Source organism: Astyanax mexicanus, chromosome 22 (assembly GCF_023375975.1).
Source record: "Astyanax mexicanus isolate ESR-SI-001 chromosome 22, AstMex3_surface, whole genome shotgun sequence".
Classification (NCBI taxonomy): Eukaryota; Metazoa; Chordata; class Actinopteri; order Characiformes; family Acestrorhamphidae; genus Astyanax; species Astyanax mexicanus.
In genome coordinates, this window is record NC_064429.1 from 12,812,874 (window position 1) to 12,836,457 (window position 23,584).

At 44.0% G+C, this 23,584-nt stretch overlaps 1 protein-coding gene across 1 annotated transcript; it reads left to right on the plus strand.

Moving 5' to 3' along the window:
- Nucleotides 1-1,138: 1,138 nt before the first annotated feature.
- On the plus strand, nucleotides 1,139-9,934 carry ostf1 (osteoclast stimulating factor 1). The gene is made up of 10 exons (XM_049470696.1): nucleotides 1,139-1,353; nucleotides 2,191-2,237; nucleotides 3,223-3,273; nucleotides 3,607-3,670; nucleotides 5,174-5,227; nucleotides 5,363-5,470; nucleotides 5,677-5,726; nucleotides 7,731-7,809; nucleotides 8,403-8,501; nucleotides 9,468-9,934. The coding sequence occupies exons 1-10, from the start codon at nucleotides 1,320-1,322 to the stop codon at nucleotides 9,524-9,526; spliced, it is 645 nt and encodes a 214-aa protein (XP_049326653.1). The 5' UTR covers nucleotides 1,139-1,319; the 3' UTR covers nucleotides 9,527-9,934.
- Nucleotides 9,935-23,584: the final 13,650 nt, after the last annotated feature.

Genomic DNA, 23,584 nt, shown 5'->3' on the forward strand with positions numbered 1-23,584 from the left:
TGATGAAGGTGAGAGTGGGGTGATGAAGGTGAGAGTAAGGTGATGAAGGTGAGAGTGGGGTGATGAAGGTGAGAGTGAGGTGATGAAGGTGAGAGTGAGGTGATAAAGGTGAGAGTAAGGTGATGAAGGTGAGAGTAAGGTGATGAAGGTGAGAGTGAGATGATGAAGGTGAGAGTGAGGTGATGAAGGTGAGAGTAAGGTGATGAAGGTGAGAGTAAGGTGATGAAGGTGAGAGTGAGTTGATGAAGGTGAGAGTGAGGTGATGAAGATGAGAGTGGGGTGATGAAGGTGAGAGTAAGGTGATGAAGATGAGAGTGAGGTGATGAAGGTGAGAGTGGGGTGATGAAGGTGAGAGTGAGATGATGAAGGTGAGAGTGAGGTGATGAAGGTGAGAGTAAGGTGATGAAGGTGAGAGTGGGGTGATGAAGGTGAGAGTGAGGTGATGGTGAGAGTGAGGTGATAAAGGTGAGAGTGAGGTGATGAAGGTGAGAGTGAGTTGATGAAGGTGAGAGTGAGGTGATGAAGATGAGAGTGGGGTGATGAAGGTGAGAGTAAGGTGATGAAGATGAGAGTGAGGTGATGAAGGTGAGAGTGGGGTGATGAAGGTGAGAGTGAGATGATGAAGGTGAGAGTGAGGTGATGAAGGTGAGAGTAAGGTGATGAAGGTGAGAGTGGGGTGATGAAGGTGAGAGTGAGGTGATGGTGAGAGTGAGGTTTATGGTTTAGTGCCTTTTTAAATCTAACTGAGATTATTCATAAACGATAAAACAAAATTAGTTAATGTAATCTGGACAGGTGTATTACATATTAAAAGAGAAAAAAAATCACATTAAAATATTAATATCAATATAAATATGAATTAGCTTGACATAATATATATATATATATATATATATATATATATATATATATATATATATATATATATATATATATATATATATATATAATGAAAATAATGATATATTAAATATATATTATTATTACTATTATATAAACATATAATGCTAATATTGTTATAATATCTAAAATATATATATATATATATATATATATATATATATATATATATATATATATATATATATATATATATATATATATATACATATATTTCAATAAACGGCTAAGTCAGCCGTGCGCATGCGCACTGACGCTCTTCCGCATTTGCTCATCGCTTCCTCCTCTGAGAGTGGAGTTCAGTTTTAACTTGTTTTTAAAGCAAAACTCTTTTATCATTATTTTATTGATCTTTTATTGATAATTTATTTATCAGTGATCACGCGCTGTTCGGGTAACGGATCCGCAGAAGTTCGGAAATGTCCAAACCGCCTCCAAAACCAGCGAAACCAGGTAAAACCAGCCAAACTCCAATAAAGTCGGTTTAAATTCTGTCAATCAGACTGGAAACGGTGTAATTCTGATAAGAGTTCGGACTCGCTGCTGCTCGCTACATTAAGCTCTGTTAGATCTGATTTGTTAGTGTAAACGGCAAGTTTTACTTTAGTTTAATTCTCAGTTCCACCTTAAATTGTACAGCAGGTCCGTTCAGGCGCCTCGGGTGGTGCTGCTGTAGCTTCTGCAGCATTTAAGGTGGAATTGAAAAGAATCTAACCCAGCTCACACTTACAGTGATAGTGATGTTAGTGGTTAATAAACGGCACTCGGTAAAATGCGGAACCCAGCAACAGCATTATTTGCCACAAGATAAACAGCTATCTAGTGTAAACGAGAACTCTGATTGATTTTGTGAGTAAAATAATAAAACAATGAGATAATAAAAAGCGTTAATTAGCCAATTAACCGGTTGTTTATTTTCGCCGGATTGAGCTTTTAAATAAACTCATATAACCATATAAACACTCACAGAATAATAATTCTACAGAAAAAGAACTATATAGCTCTTCATTATACCCTCTCTAATCGCGCGGAATAAAGGGGGGGAGTTTACTGTCATTCCGGGTTTGGTTCGGGACTGACCATAAAGTGTTGCTCCGCTTGTTTCTCTCCGGATCTACTTCCCTATTCCCACCGCGGGCACAGGTGGGCATTAGGGCGCTGACTGGCACCATAACCCCGCCCACCTTATCCTGTACTGGTGTGTTGGTGGGAAGTGTTTAGTTGAGCAGGTTTGGGCGTGTTGAATAAGGTTTCACTGTGTGTTTGTGTGTGTGTGTGTGTGTGTTGCAGGTCAGGTGAAAGTGTTTAGGGCTTTGTTTACCTTTGACCCGCGGACGGTAAGTCTTATTCCCTGTTCATGTAAATGTGACAAATCTGCTTCTAATGCCACCCTGACCGGACCCTTACCCACCCTGACCGAACGCTGACTGGACCCTTACCCACCCTGACCGGACTCTGACTGGACCCTTACCCACCCTGACCGGACTCTGACTGGACCCTTACCCACCCTGACCGGACTCTGACTGGACCCTTACCCACCCTGACCGGACCCTGACTGGACTCTGACCCACCCTGACTGGACCCTTACCCACCCTGACCGGACTCTGACCCACCCTGACCGGACTCTGACCCAGCCTGACTGGACTTTGACTGGACCCTTTAAAAGAAGCCGTAATCGACTGATACTGATATTTTTTTGCATCATTGAGCGTCCCTAAGTAAGTACGTTTTTAAAGTTGGTTAGAATTACACAACAATGCTGTGTTCAGTATATTTTAGCATGTTTTAAATCTCATTGCGGAAATAAATTCCTGATGTATTAATTAGAATAAAAAATTGTGTGCAAAGTTTAATGTAATGTAGAGCTGAGGGATGAGAGGCGGAGGACAGTAGTGCTGAGGGGTGAGTGGAAGAGGACAGTGGAGCTAAGGGATGAGCGGAAGAGGACAGTGGAGCTAAGGGATGAGCAGCGGAGGACAGTAGAGCTGAGGGATGAGCGGCGGAGGACGGTAGAGCTGAGGGATGAGCGGCGGAGGACAGTAGAGCTGAGGGATGAGCGGCGGAGGACGGTAGAGCTGAGGGATGAGCGGCGGAGGACAGTAGAGCTGAGGGATGAGCGGCGGAGGACGGTAGAGCTGAGGGATGAGTGGCGGAGGACGGTAGAGCTGAGGGATGAGCGGCGGAGGACGGTAGAGCTGAGGGATGAACGGCGGAGGACAGTAGAGCTGAGGGATGAGCGGCGGAGGACAGTAGAGCTGAGGGGTGAGCGAAAGAGGACAGTAGAACTGAGAGACTAATGAACCCAGTTTGTTTGTGTTTCAGCCAGATGAGCTTTACTTTGAGGAAGGAGATATTTTGTACATCTCAGACACAGTGAGTATCTCTCTCTCTCTCTCTCAATTCAATTCAGCTTGGCTTTATTAGCATGACTGTTTTTAAAAACAATAATAACAATAACAACAATAATAACAATAGTAGTACTAACAATAATAGTGACAATAGTAATAATAACAACAAAAATAATAGTATAATTAGAGTACTTAGAATAGACAAGTATAATAATACATTTTGGTTTATTGGAGAGTTACTCACTGTCTTTCTCTCTCACTCTTTCTCTCCCTTTTTTCCTCTCTTTCTCTCTCTCTCTGTCTGTAACTCTCACTGTTTCTGCCTCCTCTGATTTGTGTGTGTGTGTGTGTGTAACAGAGTGACAGTAACTGGTGGAAGGGAACATGCAGAGGACGAACTGGCCTTATTCCCAGTAATTATGGTAAGAGAAATCTCACACACACACACACACACACAGGTCTTACTGTGTTTCTGATCAGCCCTCTCTAACAGAGCAGCATTGAAACTGCTGAACCCAGAGATAAAAAGAGGAAGCGCGAACACTCTGTAACTCCATTCGAAGAGTGTGTGTGTGTCAGGGGGTGTGTAGGGAGTGTGTCGGGGAGAGTGTGTGTGTCAAGAAGTGGGTGGGTGTGTGTATCGGGGAGTGTGTGTGTAGGGAGTGTGTCGGGGAGTAAGTGTAGGGAGAGTGTTGTGGAGTGTGTAGGAGAGTGTGTGTAGGAGAGTGTGTGTAGGAGAGTGTGTGTAGGGAGTGTGTCGGGGAGTGAGCGTGTCGGGGGAGTGAGCGTGTCGGGGAGTGAGCGTGTCGGGGGAGTGAGCGTGTCGGGGGAGTGAGCGTGTCGGGGGAGTGAGCGTGTCGGGGAGTGAGCGTGTCGGGGAGTGAGCGTGTCGGGGGGTGAGCGTGTCGGGGGGTGTGTGTGTTGGGGGGTGTTGGGGGGGGTGTGTTGGGGGGGGTGTGTTGGGGTGTGTGTGTGTATTGGGGTGTTTGTGTGTGTGTTGGGGTGTTTGTGTGTGTGTTGGGGTGTTTGTGTGTGTGTTGGGGTGTTTGTGTGTGTGTTGGGGTGTTTGTGTGTGTGTCGGGGTGTGTGTGTGTCGGGGTGTGTGTGTGTCGGGGTGTGTGTGTGTCGGGGAGTGAGTGTGTCGGGGAGTGAGTGTGTCGGGGAGTGAGCTGGCTTTATTCCCAGTAATTATGGTAAGAGAAATCACACACACACACACACACAGGTCTTTCTGATCAGCCCTCTCTAACAGAGCAGCATTGAAACTGCTGAACCCAGATATAAAAAGAGGAAGCGCGAACACTCTGTGACTCCATTCGACGAGTGTGTCGGGGAGTGAATGTGTCGGGGAGTGAGTGTGTAGGGGAGTGAGCGTTCGGGGAGTGAGCGTTCGGGGAGTGAGCGTGTCGGGGAGTGAGCGTGTCGGGGGGTGTGTGTGTTGGGGGTGTGTGTTGGGGTGTGTGTGTGTTGGGGTGTTTGTGTGTGTGTTGGGGTGTGTGTGTGTGTCGGGGAGTGAGTGTGTTTTGGGGGAGCGTGTCGGGGAGTGAGTGTGTTTTGGGGGAGCGTGTCGGGGAGTGAGCGTGTCGGGGAGTGAGCGTGTCGGGGAGTGAGCGTGTCGGGGAGTGAGCGTGTCGGGGAGTGTGTGTGTTGGGGGTGTGTGTGTTGGGGGGTGTTGGGGGTGTGTGTGTTGGGGGGGCGTGTTGGGGTGTGTGTGTGTCGGGGTGTTTGTGTGTGTGTTGGGGTGTGTGTGTGTGTTGGGTGTGTGTGTGTTGGGGTGTGTGTGTGTTGGGGGGGGGGGTGTTGGGGGTGTGTGTGTTGGGGGTGTGTGTGTTGGGGTGTTTGTGTGTGTGTGTGTTGGGGGTGTGTGTTGGGGTGTGTGTGTGTTGGGGGAGTGTATTTGATTGACGAGTGTGTTTTATCCGCAGTGGCTGAACAGGCCGAGTCTATTGATAACCCGATGCATGAAGCTGCAAAGAGAGGTGCGTCACTTTTATACACACTTCTGTAGATTTATAATCTGATATTATTCAGTAAAATTGTATTGCCTTTTTAATAAATATTGAGTATAGTGTGTGTGTGCGGTGTGTGTGTGTGCGATGTGTGTGTGAGAGCAGGTAATCTGAGCTGGCTGAGGGAGTGTTTGGATAATAAGGTGGGCATTAATGGTCTGGATAAAGCGGGGAATACTGCACTGTACTGGAGCTGCCATGGAGGACACAGAGGTAATGTATTACTGCACTGGCTGCGTCTCAAACGCTTCTCTGTTCCCTTTAAAGGGCACGAACACTTCTGTCTAATAGAAAGCATTTCTACTGATCTATCAGCAGCACTGCTGCCCCCTAGTGTTGAGAGGGTAGCTGAACATACATAAACATATACATACTCATATTTATTTGGTGTGTGTGTTGTTCTGTGTGTGTGTGTATAGATGTGGTGGAGCTGTTGCTTGGTCAGCCGAACTGTGAGATCAATCAGCAGGTGAGTGACTGAGAGTAGCTGTGAGAGTATGAGAGAGTGAGTGGTGTGAGGGAGGGAGTGGTGTGAGGGAGGGAGGGAGTGGTGTGAGGGAGGGAGGGAGTGGTGTGAGGGAGGGAGGGAGTGGTGTGAGGGAGGGAGTGAGTGGTGTGAGGGAGGGAGTGAGTGGTGTGAGGGAGGGAGTGGTGTGAGGGAGGGAGGGAGTGGTGTGAGGGAGTGAGTGGTGTGAGGGAGGGAGTGAGTGGTGTGAGGGAGGGAGGGAGTGGTGTGAGGGAGGGAGTGAGTGGTGTGAGGGAGGGAGGGAGTGGTGTGAGGGAGAGAGTAAGTGGTGTGAGGGAGAGAGTAAGTGGTGTGAGGGAGTGAGTGGTGTGAGGGAGTGAGTGGTGTGAGAGAGTGAGTGGTGTGAGGGAGTGAGTGGTGTGAGGGAGAGAGTAAGTGGTGTGAGGGAGTGAGTGGTGTGAGGGAGAGAGTAAGTGGTGTGAGGGAGGGAGTGAGTGGTGTGAGGGAGAGAGTGAGTGGTGTGAGGGAGAGAGTGAGTGGTGTGAGGGAGAGAGTGAGTGGTGTGAGGGAGTGAGTGGTGTGAGAGAGTGAGTGGTGTGAGGGAGGGAGTGAGTGGTGTGAGGGAGAGAGTGAGTGGTGTGAGGGAGAGAGTGAGTGGTGTGAGGGAGTGAGTGGTGTGAGAGAGTGAGTGGTGTAAGAGATTGAGTGGTGTGAGAGAGTGAGTGGTGTGAGAGAGTGAGTGGTGTGAGGCAGTGAGTGGTGTGAGGGAGGGAGGGAGTGGTGTGAGAGAGTGAGTGGTGTGAGGGAGGGAGGGAGTGGTGTGAGAGAGTGAGTGGTGTGAGGGAGGGAGGGAGTGGTGTGAGAGAGTGAGTGGTGTGAGAAAGTGAGTGGTGTGAGGGAGTGGTGTGAGGGAGGGAGGGAGTGGTGTGAGGGAGAGAGTAAGTGGTGTGAGGGAGTGAGTGGTGTGAGGGAGAGAGTAAGTGGTGTGAGGGAGTGAGTGGTGTGAGGGAGTGAGTGGTGTGAGGGAGTGAGTGGTGTGAGAGAGTGAGTGGTGTGAGGCAGTGAGTGGTGTGAGGGAGGGAGGAAGTGGTGTGAGGGAGGTAGGAAGTGGTGTAAGGGAGGGAGGGAGTGGTGTGAGAGAGTGAGTGGTGTGAGGGAGGGAGGGAGGGAGTGGTGTGAGAGAGTGAGTGGTGTGAGGGAGGGAGGGAGTGGTGTGAGAGAGTGAGTGGTGTGAGAAAGTGAGTGGTGTGAGGGAGTGGTGTGAGGGAGGGAGGGAGTGGTGTGAGGGAGGGAGGGAGTGGTGTGAGGAAGTGAGTGGTGTGAGGAAGTGAGTGGTGTGATGGAGTGAGTGGTGTGAGGGAGTGAGTGGTGTGAGGGAGGGAGTGGTGTGAGGGAGGGAGGGAGGGAGGGAGTGGTGGGAGGGAGGGAGGGAGGGAGTGGTGTGAGAGAGTGAGTGGTGTGAGGGAGGGAGGGAGTGGTGTGAGAGAGTGAGTGGTGTGAGGGAGGGAGTGGTGTGAGGGAGGGAGGGAGTGAGTGGTGTGAGGGAGTGGTGTGAGAGAGTGAGTGGTGTGAGGGAGGGAGTGGTGTGAGGGAGGGAGGGAGTGAGTGGTGTGAGGGAGTGAGTGGTGTGAGAGAGTGAGTGGTGTGAGGGAGGGAGTGGTGTGAGGGAGGGAGGGAGTGAGTGGTGTGAGAGAGTGAGTGGTGTGAGGGAGGGAGTGGTGTGAGGGAGGGAGGGAGTGAGTGGTGTGAGGGAGTGGTGTGAGGGAGGGAGGGAGTGAGTGGTGTGAGGGAGTGGTGTGAGAGAGTGAGTGGTGTGAGGGAGGGAGTGGTGTGAGGGAGGGAGGGAGTGAGTGGTGTGAGAGAGTGAGTGGTGTGAGGGAGGGAGGGAGTGAGTGGTGTGAGGGAGTGGTGTGAGAGAGTGAGTGGTGTGAGGGAGGGAGTGGTGTGAGGGAGGGAGGGAGTGAGTGGTGTGAGGGAGTGGTGTGATGTAAGTTGTGTTTGTTACAGAATAAACTGGGAGACACTGCTCTACACGCTGCTGCCTGGAAAGGATATTCAGACATTGTGGAGATGCTTCTCAACCGCAGTATGTACTCCTCTCTCACTCTCTTTAACTCACTCTTTCATTGGAGAGGCAGTTAATAGTTGATTTAGTGAATAGTTAAATAGGTGAGACAGTGAATAATTGAATCAACAGTAAATAATTGAATCAGTCAGTAAGTGAATTAGTAGTTGTGACTAACATGAATCCCTCAGTGGTAATGCACTATACTGAGAGAGATTATAAAATTCACTATGTAGTGAATCATGAGTCTATATAGACACACAAAACATTAGGTAATAAATGTTTAAATTCACAGTGCATTGTGGGAAATTGTGGAGCCCTCATGATCATATGCAGGTTCATATTCAGGCATTTGGGAAAGTGAATCAGTGATGGATTTAATGAGTCAGTAAATCAGAGAGTGAGTGAATCAATAGGTGAACCAATGACTAAGTGAGGTAGTGAGTAAATAGATGAATCAGCAAATATCAGTGATGAGCAGTAAAACTCAGGATTGCATTTTGTGCGTGCGTGTGTCTGTGTGCCTGTGTTTGTGCGCATGTTTGTGCGTGCGTGTGTTCTTGTGCGTGTGTGCGTGCGTGTGTGTGTGCATGCGTGCGTGCGTGTGTTTGTAGATGCGAGGACCGATATCCTGAATAATGAGAAGAAGACGGCGTTGGAGATGGCCACTAACGCTCAGTGTGCCTCTCTGTTGAAGAGGAAGCACGGAAACGGTGAGTCCAGAACCTTCCACTGTTCTTACTGATCAGTTACAGCGCTGACCGTACTGCTGTTTTTAGTGATCCGTTACAGTGCTGACCATACTGCTGTTTTTAGTGATCCGTTACAGTGCTGACCATACTGCTGCTTTTAGGAATCCATTACAGCGCTGACTGTACTGCTGTTTTAGTGATCCGTTACAGCGCTGACCGTACTGCTGCTTTTAGGAATCCATTACAGCGCTGACCGTACTGCTGTTTTTAGTGATCAGTTACAGCGCTGACCGTACTGCTGTTTTTAGTGATCAGTTACAGCGCTGACCGTACTGCTGTTTTTAGTGATCAGTTACAGCGCTGACCGTACTGCTGTTTAGCGATCAGTTACAGCGCTGACTGTACTGCTGTTTTTAGTGATCAGTTACAGCGCTGACTGTACTGCTGTTTTTAGTGATCAGTTACAGCGCTGACCGTACTGCTGTTTTTAGCGATCAGTTACAGCGCTGACCGTACTGCTGTTTTTAGCGATCAGTTACAGCGCTGACTGTACTGCTGTTTTTAGCGATCAGTTACAGCGCTGACCGTACTGCTGTTTTTAGTGATCAGTTACAGCGCTGACCGTACTGCTGCTTTTAGTGATCCGTTACGGCACTGACTGTAATAAACAAGTTCAGACAGCATTATGACCGTGTTTATTGTTGTTTTTTTTTCTCATAGAAACTACTTTTAACTGTTTTTTTGTTATTTAGTTTTCTGGTAGATTTTTGTTTTTAATATGTTTTTTTTTTACAAAAAACATTACTATATTAAACCAAATCGTTTTGGTAAGTTAATGTTTGTTTTTTTTTAGCAGTTATATTTATACTTACTTAATTTTTTTTTGGCGAAACTGCTGTAGGTTAAATGAGTATTTTTAAACATGACAGATTTACACTCTTTAATATATGATGTATTTTCTGTGTGTGTGTGTGTGTGTGTGTGTAGTGGTAACGCGTACTCACAGTAACGCTGAGGAGTATCTGGATGACGATGACTCGGACTAAAATTTGAAGAGGAGACTTCTACAGCAAATCAACCCTCCCCCGCAACACACACACACACACACACACACTTTCGCTCTCACACACATAAACACAAACACTCTCACACACTCAGGAAACACTGTATAGGTGTGTGTTATTGGTGGATGTCTGATTGCTTTAATTTAACCCGTTTACCGCTCTGCCCGCGTAAGCGTTGCGCCCCCTGCTGGGAGCTCAGTAACATTAATGTAAATCCAGCAACATTGCTCCGCCTCCACAGTTCCTTTGGACCGATTCCCCCTACCTAACCAATCCGGTTCATCAGCGGCCGCGGCCGGAGTGCCCCCTGGTGGCAGGGTTTATAATGAGGATTTTGTGCTGTTTGGATTGATGGTTTGTAATATGCAAATAAAGGTTTTGATGCTCCAATTCCTGCCTTTGTTTCTTAAATTGATTTTCTGATGTTCAGGTTGAAGTTCCCGCCCCACATTAACTCCTCCTACTTTTCAATTATCCCAGTGTGTTCAAACCATTGAGAGGCTTAACGAATGTTCGATCATCGGATCTTTTATTTTAAATGAACCCTTTCAGACTTGAATTATCTCCAGTGATGGGAAAAAATGGAGATGGAATGGAATGGAAATAATGATGCTGTTTTTTTGTCTGTAATGCACAGAAAAGAAGACTCTAATATTATACTGTAAAATCTGTATAGCAAATAAATCCATAATTTTTTTTTTTATAATTTTATTTCAGTTTTTTTTAAATAATTCATTTTAATGTAAATGATTTCCAAAATTCATTGCGTATATATTTTGAAGTAATTTCTGTACAAAATTTGTCCTCAACACAGGTCAGTGATGTAAGGTTTGAATATATGCAAGAAGCGCTAGGTGACAGGCCTTCAATTTAATTTTTGCACAAGGAGTGCAAAAGTTATCCAAAAGCAGTGTGTAAGACTGGTGGAGGAGAACATGATGCCAAGGTGCATGAAAACTGTGATTAAAAACCAGGGTTATTCCACCAAATATTGATTTCTTAACTCTTAAAACTTTATGAATATGAACTTGTTTTCTTTGCATTATTTGAGGTCTGAAAGCTCTGCATCTTTTTTTGTTATTTCAGACATTTCTCATTTTCTGTAAATAAATTCTCTCTCTCTCTCTCTCTCTTAAATTATTTTAATAAAAGAAACCCATCGTAATTAGTTCCTTTAGTAGAAAATATAGTTTTTCCACATTGTTTACATACAAAATGTGGAACTATGCACACAAATCCAAAAACATGAAGCTCATGTGTCACATTGTGACTCCAAACTGCTAAACTCTAAACACAATTCCACATGTTCTCACTCAGATATCATTCTAAATCACAGCTTTACAAATCACTAAACACAAACTGCATCATTTAGTACAGCTTCATCACCTAACAATCACTGACCTTCAAATACAAATCCCTAATTACCAAGAAGTCTCATACAAGTTGCACCCATGTATACTTAATTAGAAGAACGTTTAAATAATTTGTCAGAATATAAAAGAGGCCTGAAGTGACTGATACAGGTGTTAGGCGAGATCAGAGACTGTAAAAAAAGATGGACGCCGTGTCTCCGTTCCCATTCATTCAGTGAAAATGAAGCTAAAATCTTCCTCCATGGCGATCCTGAAACCCGAGTCTGCGAGACCAGAAGAGGGAGAAAGACTGTGTAGAGACCCGCCTACTCATTTACATAACCCCGCCCCTGAGGGCTGCCTCGAGGTCAGACTGAAGAGCGGATCTGACGCTCTGTTATTGGTCCCGCCCATAACCAGCCCTTTTACAATAACCACACCTGTTTTGAATAGAGCTGAATAACGTTTTTAAAAAATGAATTCTGTGGAAATATAAAAATTTAACAATATAAGCAGAGGTTACACTAGCTGCTGCGTTTAAATAATGGAGGTAGAATTACAGTATATTGGTTAAAAAATTGAATTGAAAGTTTGTTTTGCCATTGAAACCTATGGGGATGGGTGGGGTTACACAGCTTTCTGAAACCGAACAGCAGGGGGCGCCCAACCTGTGGTGGCTTCACTTTTGAGAGACAATGCTCTGTCCAGCTATACACAGTCTATGGGCGAGATGATGGAGCAACAGGAAGAGTCAGAGTGAGAGGACAAGAAAGAGCAATCTTTCAAGGAGGAACATCATTGGCAACCGTGCCATTGTCGATGTCCCTGGGCAGCGTGGTGGAAACATCACCATGTGTGCTGCCATTGGTCACCGTGGGGTCCTACATCACCATGCACAACTTGGTCTTTAAAACACTTCTTCCAATAGAGAGATTATTTTCTGCATGGAGGTGGAAAGCGCAGAAACGCAGACCCCACAAGCGTGTGGCAATACTTCAGGCAATGGAGGAGGCATGTGGATAACATCCACGCAGATGATTGCCAAGGATGGATTCGCCATGCGAGGCGTTCGTCATGCGAGGGAGAATTTTGCAGCTGATGTAGATGAGGTCCTCTGGCCTGAGCAAGATCAGGGGTCTGATGAACAGTGATCTGTTTCTTTGCATTTTGCAATAAATACATTTTTGTGTCCTCTTTGTATGTGAACTACACCACACCAAATAAATATAAAGAACAGAAAGACAACATATTTTCTTAAACTTGTAAGCATTTGAATTTGTCAGTGTTTATTTGATGCTCTGCAGGAGATGAGTATATAAATATCTGTGTGTGCTGTTTTGGTGGAAGGAATCAGTTTTGCTGGAGATTTGTGGAGTTTCAACAAAGCAGTTAATAATTTTCAGTTTGTGTTTAGAGTTTTGAGAAACTGAGTAAAGTTTCTAGAAATGCATTTAAACATTTGGGAAAAAAAACTGTAAAACACACCGGAATCAACACTACTAAGTTTTTAAAAAAGAGTCGAGAAAATGTATGAATACAACATAATTGACATGCCAATACATAATACTAATACTAATACTAATAATAATAATAATAATAATAATAATAATAATAATCTGTTGTTATATTATTTTAATTATTAGGTGATAACTGTTTTTGTAGTATATGTATATAATTCAGACGTATTTTTTATAATAACAGTAAATGTAAAGTGACCTTTGGTTGGATTTAACTATTAATAAACAGAAGTACAGAAAAAAAATATATATATTGTTATGATTAACTATTATTCCTCAAATGTTGTTAAAAGTCACTATAGGGTGGGCTTTGATTCATTTTAGAAATTGTGTCCCCTCAACACCTTTGGGTAGGTAGGTGTGAGTTTTCGTATGTGCACCAATGGAGAGAATGGAGGCGATGCCGGGTGGTGGAGGGGATTCCTCAGCCGCATTATTTCCACATTAATTGGACACTGGAAAGTGGAGATCTCGCAAAGTGGACATCACATCATCATAGAAAATAATTCTCATGTAAGCAATGGCGATTTTTGGCGAAACATTTGAAGTGTCCCTATTTTGGCCTACGTTGATTTCTGTGGTATGAAACTCTGCATACAACAGCAAAAATGCCAGTTGGACAACATATTGCGATTTCAGGCCTCTGGGCTGTCAGGGGAAGAAGTTTGGCCCACATTGACTTCTGTGGCACAAAACTTTGCACGCGATGCCAGTTCTGAGATTTTATGACTATATTTTATAGTTTTGCGTATGGTGAGTTTTGTGAGGCAAAACTCCACAGGATAACTGCAGGTGCAATCTAACCCTAACCCTACACCCTAACATTACAGTTAACCCTAACCCTAATTTTTTAACCCTAACCCTAACCCTAACTTTACCAAAGCGTCTAATATAAATGGGTTTGTATAGCAAAAGCGTTCGCGGTTAGGGCTAGGGTTAGGGTTATCGAAGCAGCTAGGGTTAGGCCTACAGGTGGGATAGGGTTAGTGTTAAAGCTGGAGCTAGGGTTAGGGTTAGGGTTACCGAAGCAGCTAGGGTTAGGCCTACAGGTGGGATAGGGTTAGTGTTAAAGCTGGAGCTAGGGTTAGGGTTAGGGTTACCGAAGCAGCTAGGGTTAGGCCTACAGGTGGGATAGGGTTAGGGTTAAAGCTGGAGCTAGGGTTAGGGTTACCGAAGCAGCTAGGGTTAGGCCTACAGGTGGGATAGGGTTAGGGTTAAAGCTGGAGCTAGGGTTAGGGTTACCGAAGCTGCTAGGGTTAGGCCTACAGGTGGGATAGGGTTGGAGTTACAGAAGGAGCTAGGGTTAGGGTTAGGGTTACCGAAGCAGCTAGGGTTAGGCATACAGGTGGGATAGGGTTGGAGTTACAGCTGTAACTAGGATTTGTAAGAAAGCGGCATGTGCCGCCAACCACCAGCAGAGGGCCTGGACACTGCGGTGGAAGAGCTGGTGGATCTGGGGCAAAAAACTCCAAGTCCCAGAATCCCCAGCGGTAATTAGTTCAGATCAGGCTCAGCTGTGAACACAGCTTAAAAACCCCAGCCAAACCTCAGTTCACCGTCACACCTTTGTAGAGGGGTGACCGGTAACAGTGGGTATTGAAGAAAAGAGATTAGAAAGAAAAGAACTCTTAAAAGAAGCCACAAAGAAAAGAAGAGATCCAAAAAGAAACAAAGGCTCACAAAAAAAAAGAGATTGTAAAAGAAGCCACAAAAAAAAAAAAAAAATCTTACAAGAAATAAAGGCTCACAAAAAAAAAAAAGAGATCTCAAAAGAAACAAAGGCTCACAAAAAAGAGAGATCTTAAAAGAAGCCACAAAAAGAGAGAGAAAAGATCTCCAGTTTATTTTTGAACTTTTGGTTTTCAAGAAGTCTTTCCTAAGTTTCTTAAAGTTTGATTTCATTTCCTTTGTTTGAGCCATGCCATGTGGCAGCAGATCCTTTCTTTGATTTTCCCGCCCTTTTTCTTCACTGCCACATTTAAGGCCCTCATCCAAAGCCACTGCACACACCCTACGTAGTGCAGTGGTAGCACACCCGTCTGGAGTTCCAAAGGTTGGGAGTTCAAATCCCGGTTCAAGCACTTCATCACAGATACACCAAACCAACTGCACACACTATATATATCAAATATAATATTACCAATAAATAATAAATAAGCAAAAAAAATAATTAAATTAACAAATAAAATAACTCTGCATTTGAGTCCACCTCCCCCCACTAAACCGTAACAGAAGGTGTGACCGGCTGTAAATCAATATGTCGTCAAGGTAGACATATGCATATTGGTCCAAGGCCTCCCGCAGTACATCATTAATGAAGCGTTGGAACACTGCGGGGGCGTTCATGAGACCAAAGGGCATTACACGGTACTCGTAGTGCCCTGTTGGGGTAATGAAGGCCGTTTTCCATTCATCCCCCTGCCGTATGCGAACCAGGTTGTAGGCACTGCGCAGGTCCAATTTGGTAAAAATTGAGGCCTGCTGCAGTGCCTCAAAAGCTGTCTGCATTAAGGGAAGGGGGTAACGGTCCTTCACAGTAATGGCGTTCAGTCCTCTGTAATCTATGCAGGGACGAAGTCCACCATCTTTTTTCCCCACAAAAAGAATCCAGCCCCTGCTGGTGATGAGGAAGGCCGTATGAAGCCTGACTCCAAGGCTTCACGAATGTAGGTGTCCATGGCAGCACGCTCGGGAGGAGCGAGTGCAAACAATCGACCCCTGGGTGGAGTTGTGCCTGGTAAAAGGTCAATTGCACAGTCGTATGGCCTGTGTGGGGGCAGGACCTGGGACTGTTCTTTTCTGAACACCTCACAGAGGTCCCTATATTCCTTAGGAACTCTGTCTAGGTGAGGTATGGGCATCTCCTTTGGTGGAACTGCCCGAGGAAGTGCTTTATTGAGCTTTAAACAGTTCCCCTGACAAAATGGGCCCCAAGCATAGACTGAGTGGGTTGACCAGTCTATACGCGGGTTGTGAAGCTCTAACCAGGGATACCCAAGCACCAGCTTCAGGTGGGGAGCCTGAGTCAGGTACAATTCCACCTGTTCCATGTGGGCCCCCACCTGAAGGATTATTGGTTTGGTGCGATGGGTCACAGGGCCGGAGCCTACAACCCTCCCGTCTATAGCGAGGACAGGTAGCGGACGCTCTAAAGGCGCTTCTGGTGGCCAGGGATGGACAAAGACACTCGTGCTTTCGTGGCTTCTTGTGAGGTATGCCAAAAGAACAAGGCACCCAGGTCCCGACCGCCCGGTCTCCTACACCCATTACCGATCCCATCCCGTCCATGGTCCCATGTATCACTGGACTTTGTGACAGGTCTTCCACCATCAAAGGGCAACACGGTTGTAATGGTGCTTGTGGACCGCTTTTCCAAGGCATGCAAGTTTGTGGCGCTGCCCAAACTCCCCTCTGCCAAGGAAACTGCGGATCTACTTCTACAACACGTGGTGAGATTACACGGCATGCCCCAGGATCTTGTGTCAGACCGGGGGCCCCAGTTCGCCAGCCGGTTTTGGAAGGCCTTTTGCAAGCTGATGGGAGCCACAGTGAGTCTCACTTCCGGTTTCCATCCGGAGTCGAATGGGCAAACCGAGCGGGTAAATCAAGACCTTGGCCAACTGCTGCGTTGCCTCACTGCAGGCAACCAGACTTCCTGGACCGACCAACTGCTCTGGGCAGAGTATGCCCACAACACCCTGTGGCATTCATCCTTGGGTATGTCACCCTTTGAATGCCAATTCGGGTTCTCCCCTCCGCTGTTTGTGGAACAGGAGAGGGAAGTGGGTGTATCCTCTGCTGAGCAGTATGTCCGTCGGTGTCGCAGGGCCTGGCAGAAGGCACGCGCCACCTTGCAGGCGACCTCAAAGGCCAGGAAACGGGTCGCAGATCGTAAAAGGAGCCGTGCCCCACAGTTTCGTGTGGGTCAACGTGTGTGGCTGTCCACCAGGGACCTTCCGCTGCGAGGAGTCTCGCATAAACTGGCACCCAAATTTGTGGGCCCCTTTAAGATCTTGCGGAGGGTAAATCCGGTCTCATATCTGTTGCAACTTCCGTCTACCATGAAAGTGCACCCGACATTCCACGTGTCCCACCTACGTCCATTTGTGTGTGGAGCCCCCTCACCTGGAACTCGACCCCCTCCCCCACGTCTTGTGGGCGGTTCTCCTGCGTTCACAGTTCGGCGTTTGCTGGACGTGCGTAAGGTCCGGGGCAGCACCCAGTATCTTGTTGACTGGGAGGGTTACGGGCCGGAGGAACGTTCGTGGGTCCCTCGGAACCGAATCCTTGACCCGGCTCTGATCCGGGATTTCCAGCGTGATCGTGCTGCTGGCTTGGGGTCGTCCGGTGCCGCCCCTAGAGGGGGGGGTACTGTAAGAAAGCGGCATGTGCCGCCAACCACCAGCAGAGGGCCTGGACACTGCGGTGGAAGAGCTGGTGGATCTGGGGCAAAAAACTCCAAGTCCCAGAATCCCCAGCGGTAATTAGTTCAGATCAGGCTCAGCTGTGAACACAGCTTAAAAACCCCAGCCAAACCTCAGTTCACCGTCACACCTTTGTAGAGGGGTGACCAGTAACAGTGGGTATTGAAGAAAAGAGATTAGAAAGAAAAGAACTCTTAAAAGAAGCCACAAAGAAAAGAAGAGATCCAAAAAGAAACAAAGGCTCACAAAAAAAAAGAGATTGTAAAAGAAGCCACAAAAAAAAAAAAAAAAAAATCTTACAAGAAATAAAGGCTCACAAAAAAAAAAAAAAAAAAGATCTCAAAAGAAACAAAGGCTCACAAAAAAGAGAGATCTTAAAAGAAGCCACAAAAAGAGAGAGAAAAGATCTCCAGTTTATTTTTGAACTTTTGGTTTTCAAGAAGTCTTTCCTAAGTTTCTTAAAGTTTGATTTCATTTCCTTTGTTTGAGCCATGCCATGTGGCAGCAGATCCTTTCTTTGATTTTCCCGCCCTTTTTCTTCACTGCCACATTTAAGGCCCTCATCCAAAGCCACTGCACACACCCTACGTAGTGCAGTGGTAGCACACCCGTCTGGAGTTCCAAAGGTTGGGAGTTCAAATCCCGGTTCAAGCACTTCATCACAGATACACCAAACCAACTGCACACACTATATATATCAAATATAATATTACCAATAAATAATAAATAAGCAAAAAAAATAATTAAATTAACAAATAAAATAACTCTGCATTTGAGTCCACCTCCCCCCACTAAACCGTAACAGGATTAGGGTTAGGGTTAGGGTTACCGAAGCAGCTAGGGTTAGGCATACAGGTGGGATAGGGTTGGAGTTACAGCTGTAACTAGGATTAGGGTTAGGGTTAGGGTTACCGAAGCAGCTAGGGTTAGGCCTACAGCTAGGATGGGGTTAGGGTTAAAGCTGTAATTAGGGTTAGGGTTACCGAAGCAGCTAGAGTTAGGCCTACAGGTGGGATGAGGTTAGGGTTAAACATATCACTGCTCCAGTATCAATTATATGGAACATAAATCCAAAATTTAGGTTGCGCTTCAATATATCTTTACTAATTTTAACAAAAGATTTTGATTGTTATGTCATAAAAGAATGGGTATCCTTCTTAAAAATAAATCCTACAGACCCTACTTTAGAAAACTGGAAAAGCTTTATGAACATTTTAAACATAACAACAAGTCTGGACTATTCTTAGCTAACCAAGTAAAATATAACAAAGGAAAAACAACAATTTTAGCAATCAAAGATGAGATCGGAGAGACCATAATAAATAAATAAAATATTCAGAAAGTTCTATTAAAGAACATCTACCACCTACCAGACCTGGTAGATATTCACTTTTCTCAATAGCATAAACTAGCCAACATTAACTGAGGAGCCATAAAGCACATCAGAAGAACTCCATAATTCTTCCAAATATCCAATGATAAAGCACCTGGATGGCTTTTCCACTAAGTTTTATAAGCACTTCTGGGCGAATTATGCTTCAACATTTAGTAGAGGTATAATTGAAATAAAACATAGTAAGAGATTACTATCAGAAATGAAGGTGGCAGCAATTTCACTTCATCTCGAAACTAACAAATATCCCACCTTACCATCCAGTTTCCACCCACTACCACTTATCAACATAAACACAAAGATCTAAGTATGGCCCTGGCTACCAGATTGGAAAAAGTCATCCCATCCCTCATACATCCTGATAAGACCGGCTTCATTAAAGGAAGTCACGCAACTACTAACAAGCCATTAGCAGCAGCTATATGGCAAAATCCAAATATTAGCAGTATTCAGACCCACAGCACAGAACACAAAATCAGCCTGTATGCAGATGACCTTTAACTGTTTCTATAAAACCCACTCCAATAAATTGAAAATTGTTCCAAAATCTCAAATGATTATGAATGAAAAATGTTAACTGGACCAAATCCACTATCTTACTTTTTAACTTGAAAGATACAGTAACCCAGTTCCTCCCCATCCGTATATGCACCCAACACATCTCATACCTGGGCATTAACCCCTTTTAACAGTGGCCAAAAAATTGAATTTTCGCCTGTTTTGAGGGTCCCTCTATTCAGCTTTGAATATTTTTTTAACTGTACACTGTACCCTGGTGATCAATGGCTCATATGAAAGTAGATACTTGGGGTCCAAAAATGGACCCATTGGTTTTCAGTATTTGGTAAATTAAATAACCTATTATTGATGATACATTTTGACAATTTTTAAAAAAAAAAAATTAAAATCGCCTATTGTTTTCACATACAAATCATCATATTTTTAAAGAACATGATGGTATCAAACTAATTCTGCTTATACAGGTGCACTAACTACTTGTCCATGAGCAGCCAAAATTTTATTTATCTACCTATAAGCCTATAACTTTTATTAAAGTTTAACCAAAGTGTGCCAAAAACGTCTCCAAGTGTCCCAAACTGTGTCCAAATGGCACAAAGTTCCCCAATGGCCAAAAACTTCTGTATACAGCCACAAATCTCTGTAAATGACTCAAAAGTAAAAAGAAAACTAATATATATACATAATATCATATATATACATAAATATATATATACATAATATACATAAGTATATATATATACATATGGCCGAATCAATAGTGTTACACTGATGAGTTAATGTACAATTGCTCCCCAGAATCACTCAAACAGCTCCAGCAAAACTTCTGATAAGTGTAAAGTTTTGTTCGTTGAACGCTCCACGAAGCGCTTTGCTTCCAAATAACAGTGAACGCACCTCAAAACAAAAACACCGCCTGCTTCCGCTGCCCATCTGGGTCAGGAACCTCCTTATTTACTGCTGATTCGCCTAAACTCGCTGATTGACAGCCTTCCAGACCAATGATATAACGCCTCGAACCGCTGCGTAAAGGCGGAGCTAAGCTGAAACACAGAACCATAGGCGGAGACGGGAGCGCATACGCACGGCTGTATCTCTGGCTCTGATTGGTCTATTTTGACACACAATGGCTCGTTTGAAAGCTGAAAGTGTCTACAATTGGACGAAACGACTGTCAGTCAAAGTCAATGGAGCTTTTCGAATTTCCCGCTGTGTTTTTTTCGACGCTGAATAAATTATGTGCGCTTTTTTTCGTACAAGTCCTAACGCTCTGAGTCTGATTACAAAAAAACAAAGCGCACTGGATTATAATACTCTGATGGATTTTGAAGAGGACATCTGTGGCTAAATGGAAAGCTGTATACTACTTTTATTTCTCAACCCTGATGGATTAAATTTCGATGGGGAAGTTCAGGATTTAAATGCTCCAGTTAAAAATAGCGTTTTTTTCATCTTGGGTGAGTAAGCTGTTTAACATGTATAAAGCGGTTTTATTCGGGTTTAAACTGTATTTTGTAGTTGCTGTAGGTGTTTATGATTTTTTAAGGTGATAAAAGTTAAAGTTAAGTTATTAGTTTTGGTTCTGTAGTGAAAGCTCTGTTTAAAGCCCTGCTTTCTGTCGGCTGCAGTGTGTGTCACCCCTCCCCCTTCTCCCCCTCCTCCCGTCTGACTGCCTGAACTCACGCACACACCGCTGCACACAAACACAGCCGAGGGAGTCCCCCGTCATATCAGAGCGGTTTCACCGCAAAAACATTATTTATTTGTTTATAATTAATCAAAATGTCCGCCGAGTCGATTTCCATTCCGCCGGCGGAATGGCCACTAGGGGGACTGCGGAAGTTTCCTCCCAGCTGTCCGAGCTCCACACACTTAACTTCAGTCCATTACTCACAACTGTAAATAATGATCTCCAATGCTGGATGAATCTCTGACTAGCCTTTTCTGACAGAATATCCACTATCAAAATAAGAGTATTACCTAAAATAAACTACTTCTTTTCAACAATTCCTATTCAACCCCCTCCTAACTGGTTTAGAAACTTAGACTCAATTATCTCCAAATTTTACTGGAAAAACAAACGATCTACAATCAAACTAACTACATACCAAAAACAGAAAACTCAGGGAGAACTAGATGCACCTAATTTCCAACAATACCTCTCTGAAAATCTATTACAGTATATAATTAAATGGATAAAACCAAATCAAACAAATGAAATATGGAAAGAGGTGGAAAATTATTAAGTAAAAAATCTCTGACCTACTGTTTATTAGCACAACACTCAAACGGCAACCCTGCTTAAAAAAAAAACAAATGATAGCATCAACTTTGACAGCTTGGTGGAAACTGCACAAACACTACACTCACACCCACCAAATTCTTACCTATCTGGCACAACACTGACCTTCCCAACACCAACAAAGCATAAAAATGACACAAATGAAAAGAAAAAGGTATTACACATTTACATCACATTCTACTGAACAATAACCTAACAACAATGTCACATCTAAAACAGAAATATGACATTGCAAGCAACCAATGTTTGCAAACTAAATAAACTAAAACATTAAGGCAAATCAATGCCTTACTAATTTAATAATTTCTCCTCTTTAGACAAAATAATTCCTTTATAGGTTTTTATCACAATTACGTCAAACAGTCTCTGTACCAACAAAGAAATGGTAGGAAGATCTCTCACATACTATATAAGATTGGATTAGTAGACACACACTGTTTATTAAACACCCCAGACAATTATATACACGCTTTATGGTACTGTCCACCCATCACACACTTCTGGCAACAGCTCATAAATCACCTAACTTCCTTGCTGATAAAGCAATCTCTGCAGCAGGACAACTATCTCTGCAGCAAATTTGTCAAAAGGCACCTGAAAGGACTCTCAGACCATGAGAAACAAAACTCTCTGGTCTGATGAGACAAAGATTGAACTCTTTGGTGTGAATGCCAGGCGTCATGTTTGGAGGAAACCAGGCACTGCTCATCACGAGGCCGATACCATCCCTACAGTCAAGCATGGTGGTGGCAGCATCATGCTATGGGGATGTTTTTCAGCAGCAGGAACTGGCAGACTAGTCAGGATAGAGGGAAAGATGAATGCAGCAATGTACAGAGACATCCTGGATGAAAACCTGCTCCAGAGCGCTCTTGACCTCAGACTGGGGCGACAGTTCATTTTTCAGCAGGACAACTTTGTGAATGTCCTAGAGTGGCCCAGCCAGAGCCCAGACTTGAATCCGATTGAATCTCTGGAGAGATCTGAAAATGGCAGTCCACAGACGTCTCCCCTCAAACCTGATGGAGCTTCAGAGGTACTAAAATGAAGAATGGGCAAAACTGCCTAAAGAGAGGTGTGCCAAGCGTGTGGCATCATAATCAAAAATACTTGAGAGGCTGTAGTTGCTGCCAAGGGTGGTATTAAGCAAAGCCTGTGAATAGTTATGTAAATATGATTTCTTTGTTTTTTAATTTGAATAAATGTTTAAAACTCTCAAAAAACATTTGTTCACATGGTCATAATGGGGTATTTTGTATGGGAAATAGATTAATATAATACAATTTGGAATAAGGCTATAACATAACATACTAACATAACGTAATATATATAATTTGGGGAGGTTTGAATCCATTGTGGTTATGCAAAGATGTAAATCCTGTAAAACTCCTTTCAGTATTTAATTGTGAGTGCTATATTAGTTTTTACACATATTTAATTATCTTCAATGTGGGAATTTTGCAGTTTATAGTTTGCAAATAATCAATTGAATGATGTAAATATACAGTTTTTCTACATCTAGAAAAAGTTTACATTTTTATTTTAACAGGTTGTTACGACCCCTGGTATGAGTGCCCTCTGTTTTTTTGTGTTTGTTTTTTTAGTTGCAGGACTGCAATTGGCACACTCTATAAAAAGACAAGAAGAAACCTGACCTGAGAGAGACGTTCAGGGCTTCTCCCCTTTCCTGACCTGGAACAACTTCCTGCTTAGACCAACCCAGATACTCAATTTTGTATTCTGTGTGTTGCTTTAGTTTTTGTTACAGTTTACATTATTATTTGGGTAAAGTAGGGAGTGATTGCCATTTTGTTTGGCTACCTTTTTTCTCCTGTTTTGGTGACAGGGAGTCAGGGTAGTTTGTGTATTTTGTTTTCTTTATTTTGGCAGGTTCAGTTAGTTTTCTTTGTTTGTTAGTTGGTTTAATTTTTAGTTTGGCCTGTGCTCACACTTGAAATCATATTTTCTTATTTTTTTTATCAATAAATTAATCCTGATTGAATTCATTTTCAGTGTCTAGTGTTTGGTCTGGCAGAGGGTCTGGGGAGAGAGCCTACTCTCATTTTCTGTTATGGCCTGACTCTTGACCGGGTCGTAACACAGGTACTTAACGTAATTAAAACATTTCCACAGTTAATTTAAACTTGGAACACAGTATCTCAGTGTTTGACAAACAGAAATTCCCTTTGAAAACGTTTTTTTCTGGCAGCAGGGGGCGCCAAAACAACTGTAAAAAAACAGGTTTTATAGGGAGCAGGCCTTTTTTAGCGTTATTTTCTCATAATGTAGGGGTAGCTTGGTCGTGGTCCTGGTGCGTTTGTTTACTGAGTATTTGTTATGGTAGCTCAGCTCAGCTTGTAGCTTAGTCACACACACGTTTTTACACGTTTAAAAGCAGGGTTGCAGGTTAACATTTTGTGTGATGTGTTTCTTGGTAACTCTCTTCTAAAGAGTTAAATTTTGTTGGTAGATGTTTGATAATCTTCATCCATTTTAATGTTGTGCATTTTAAAGAGTATGTGCTTCATTTATG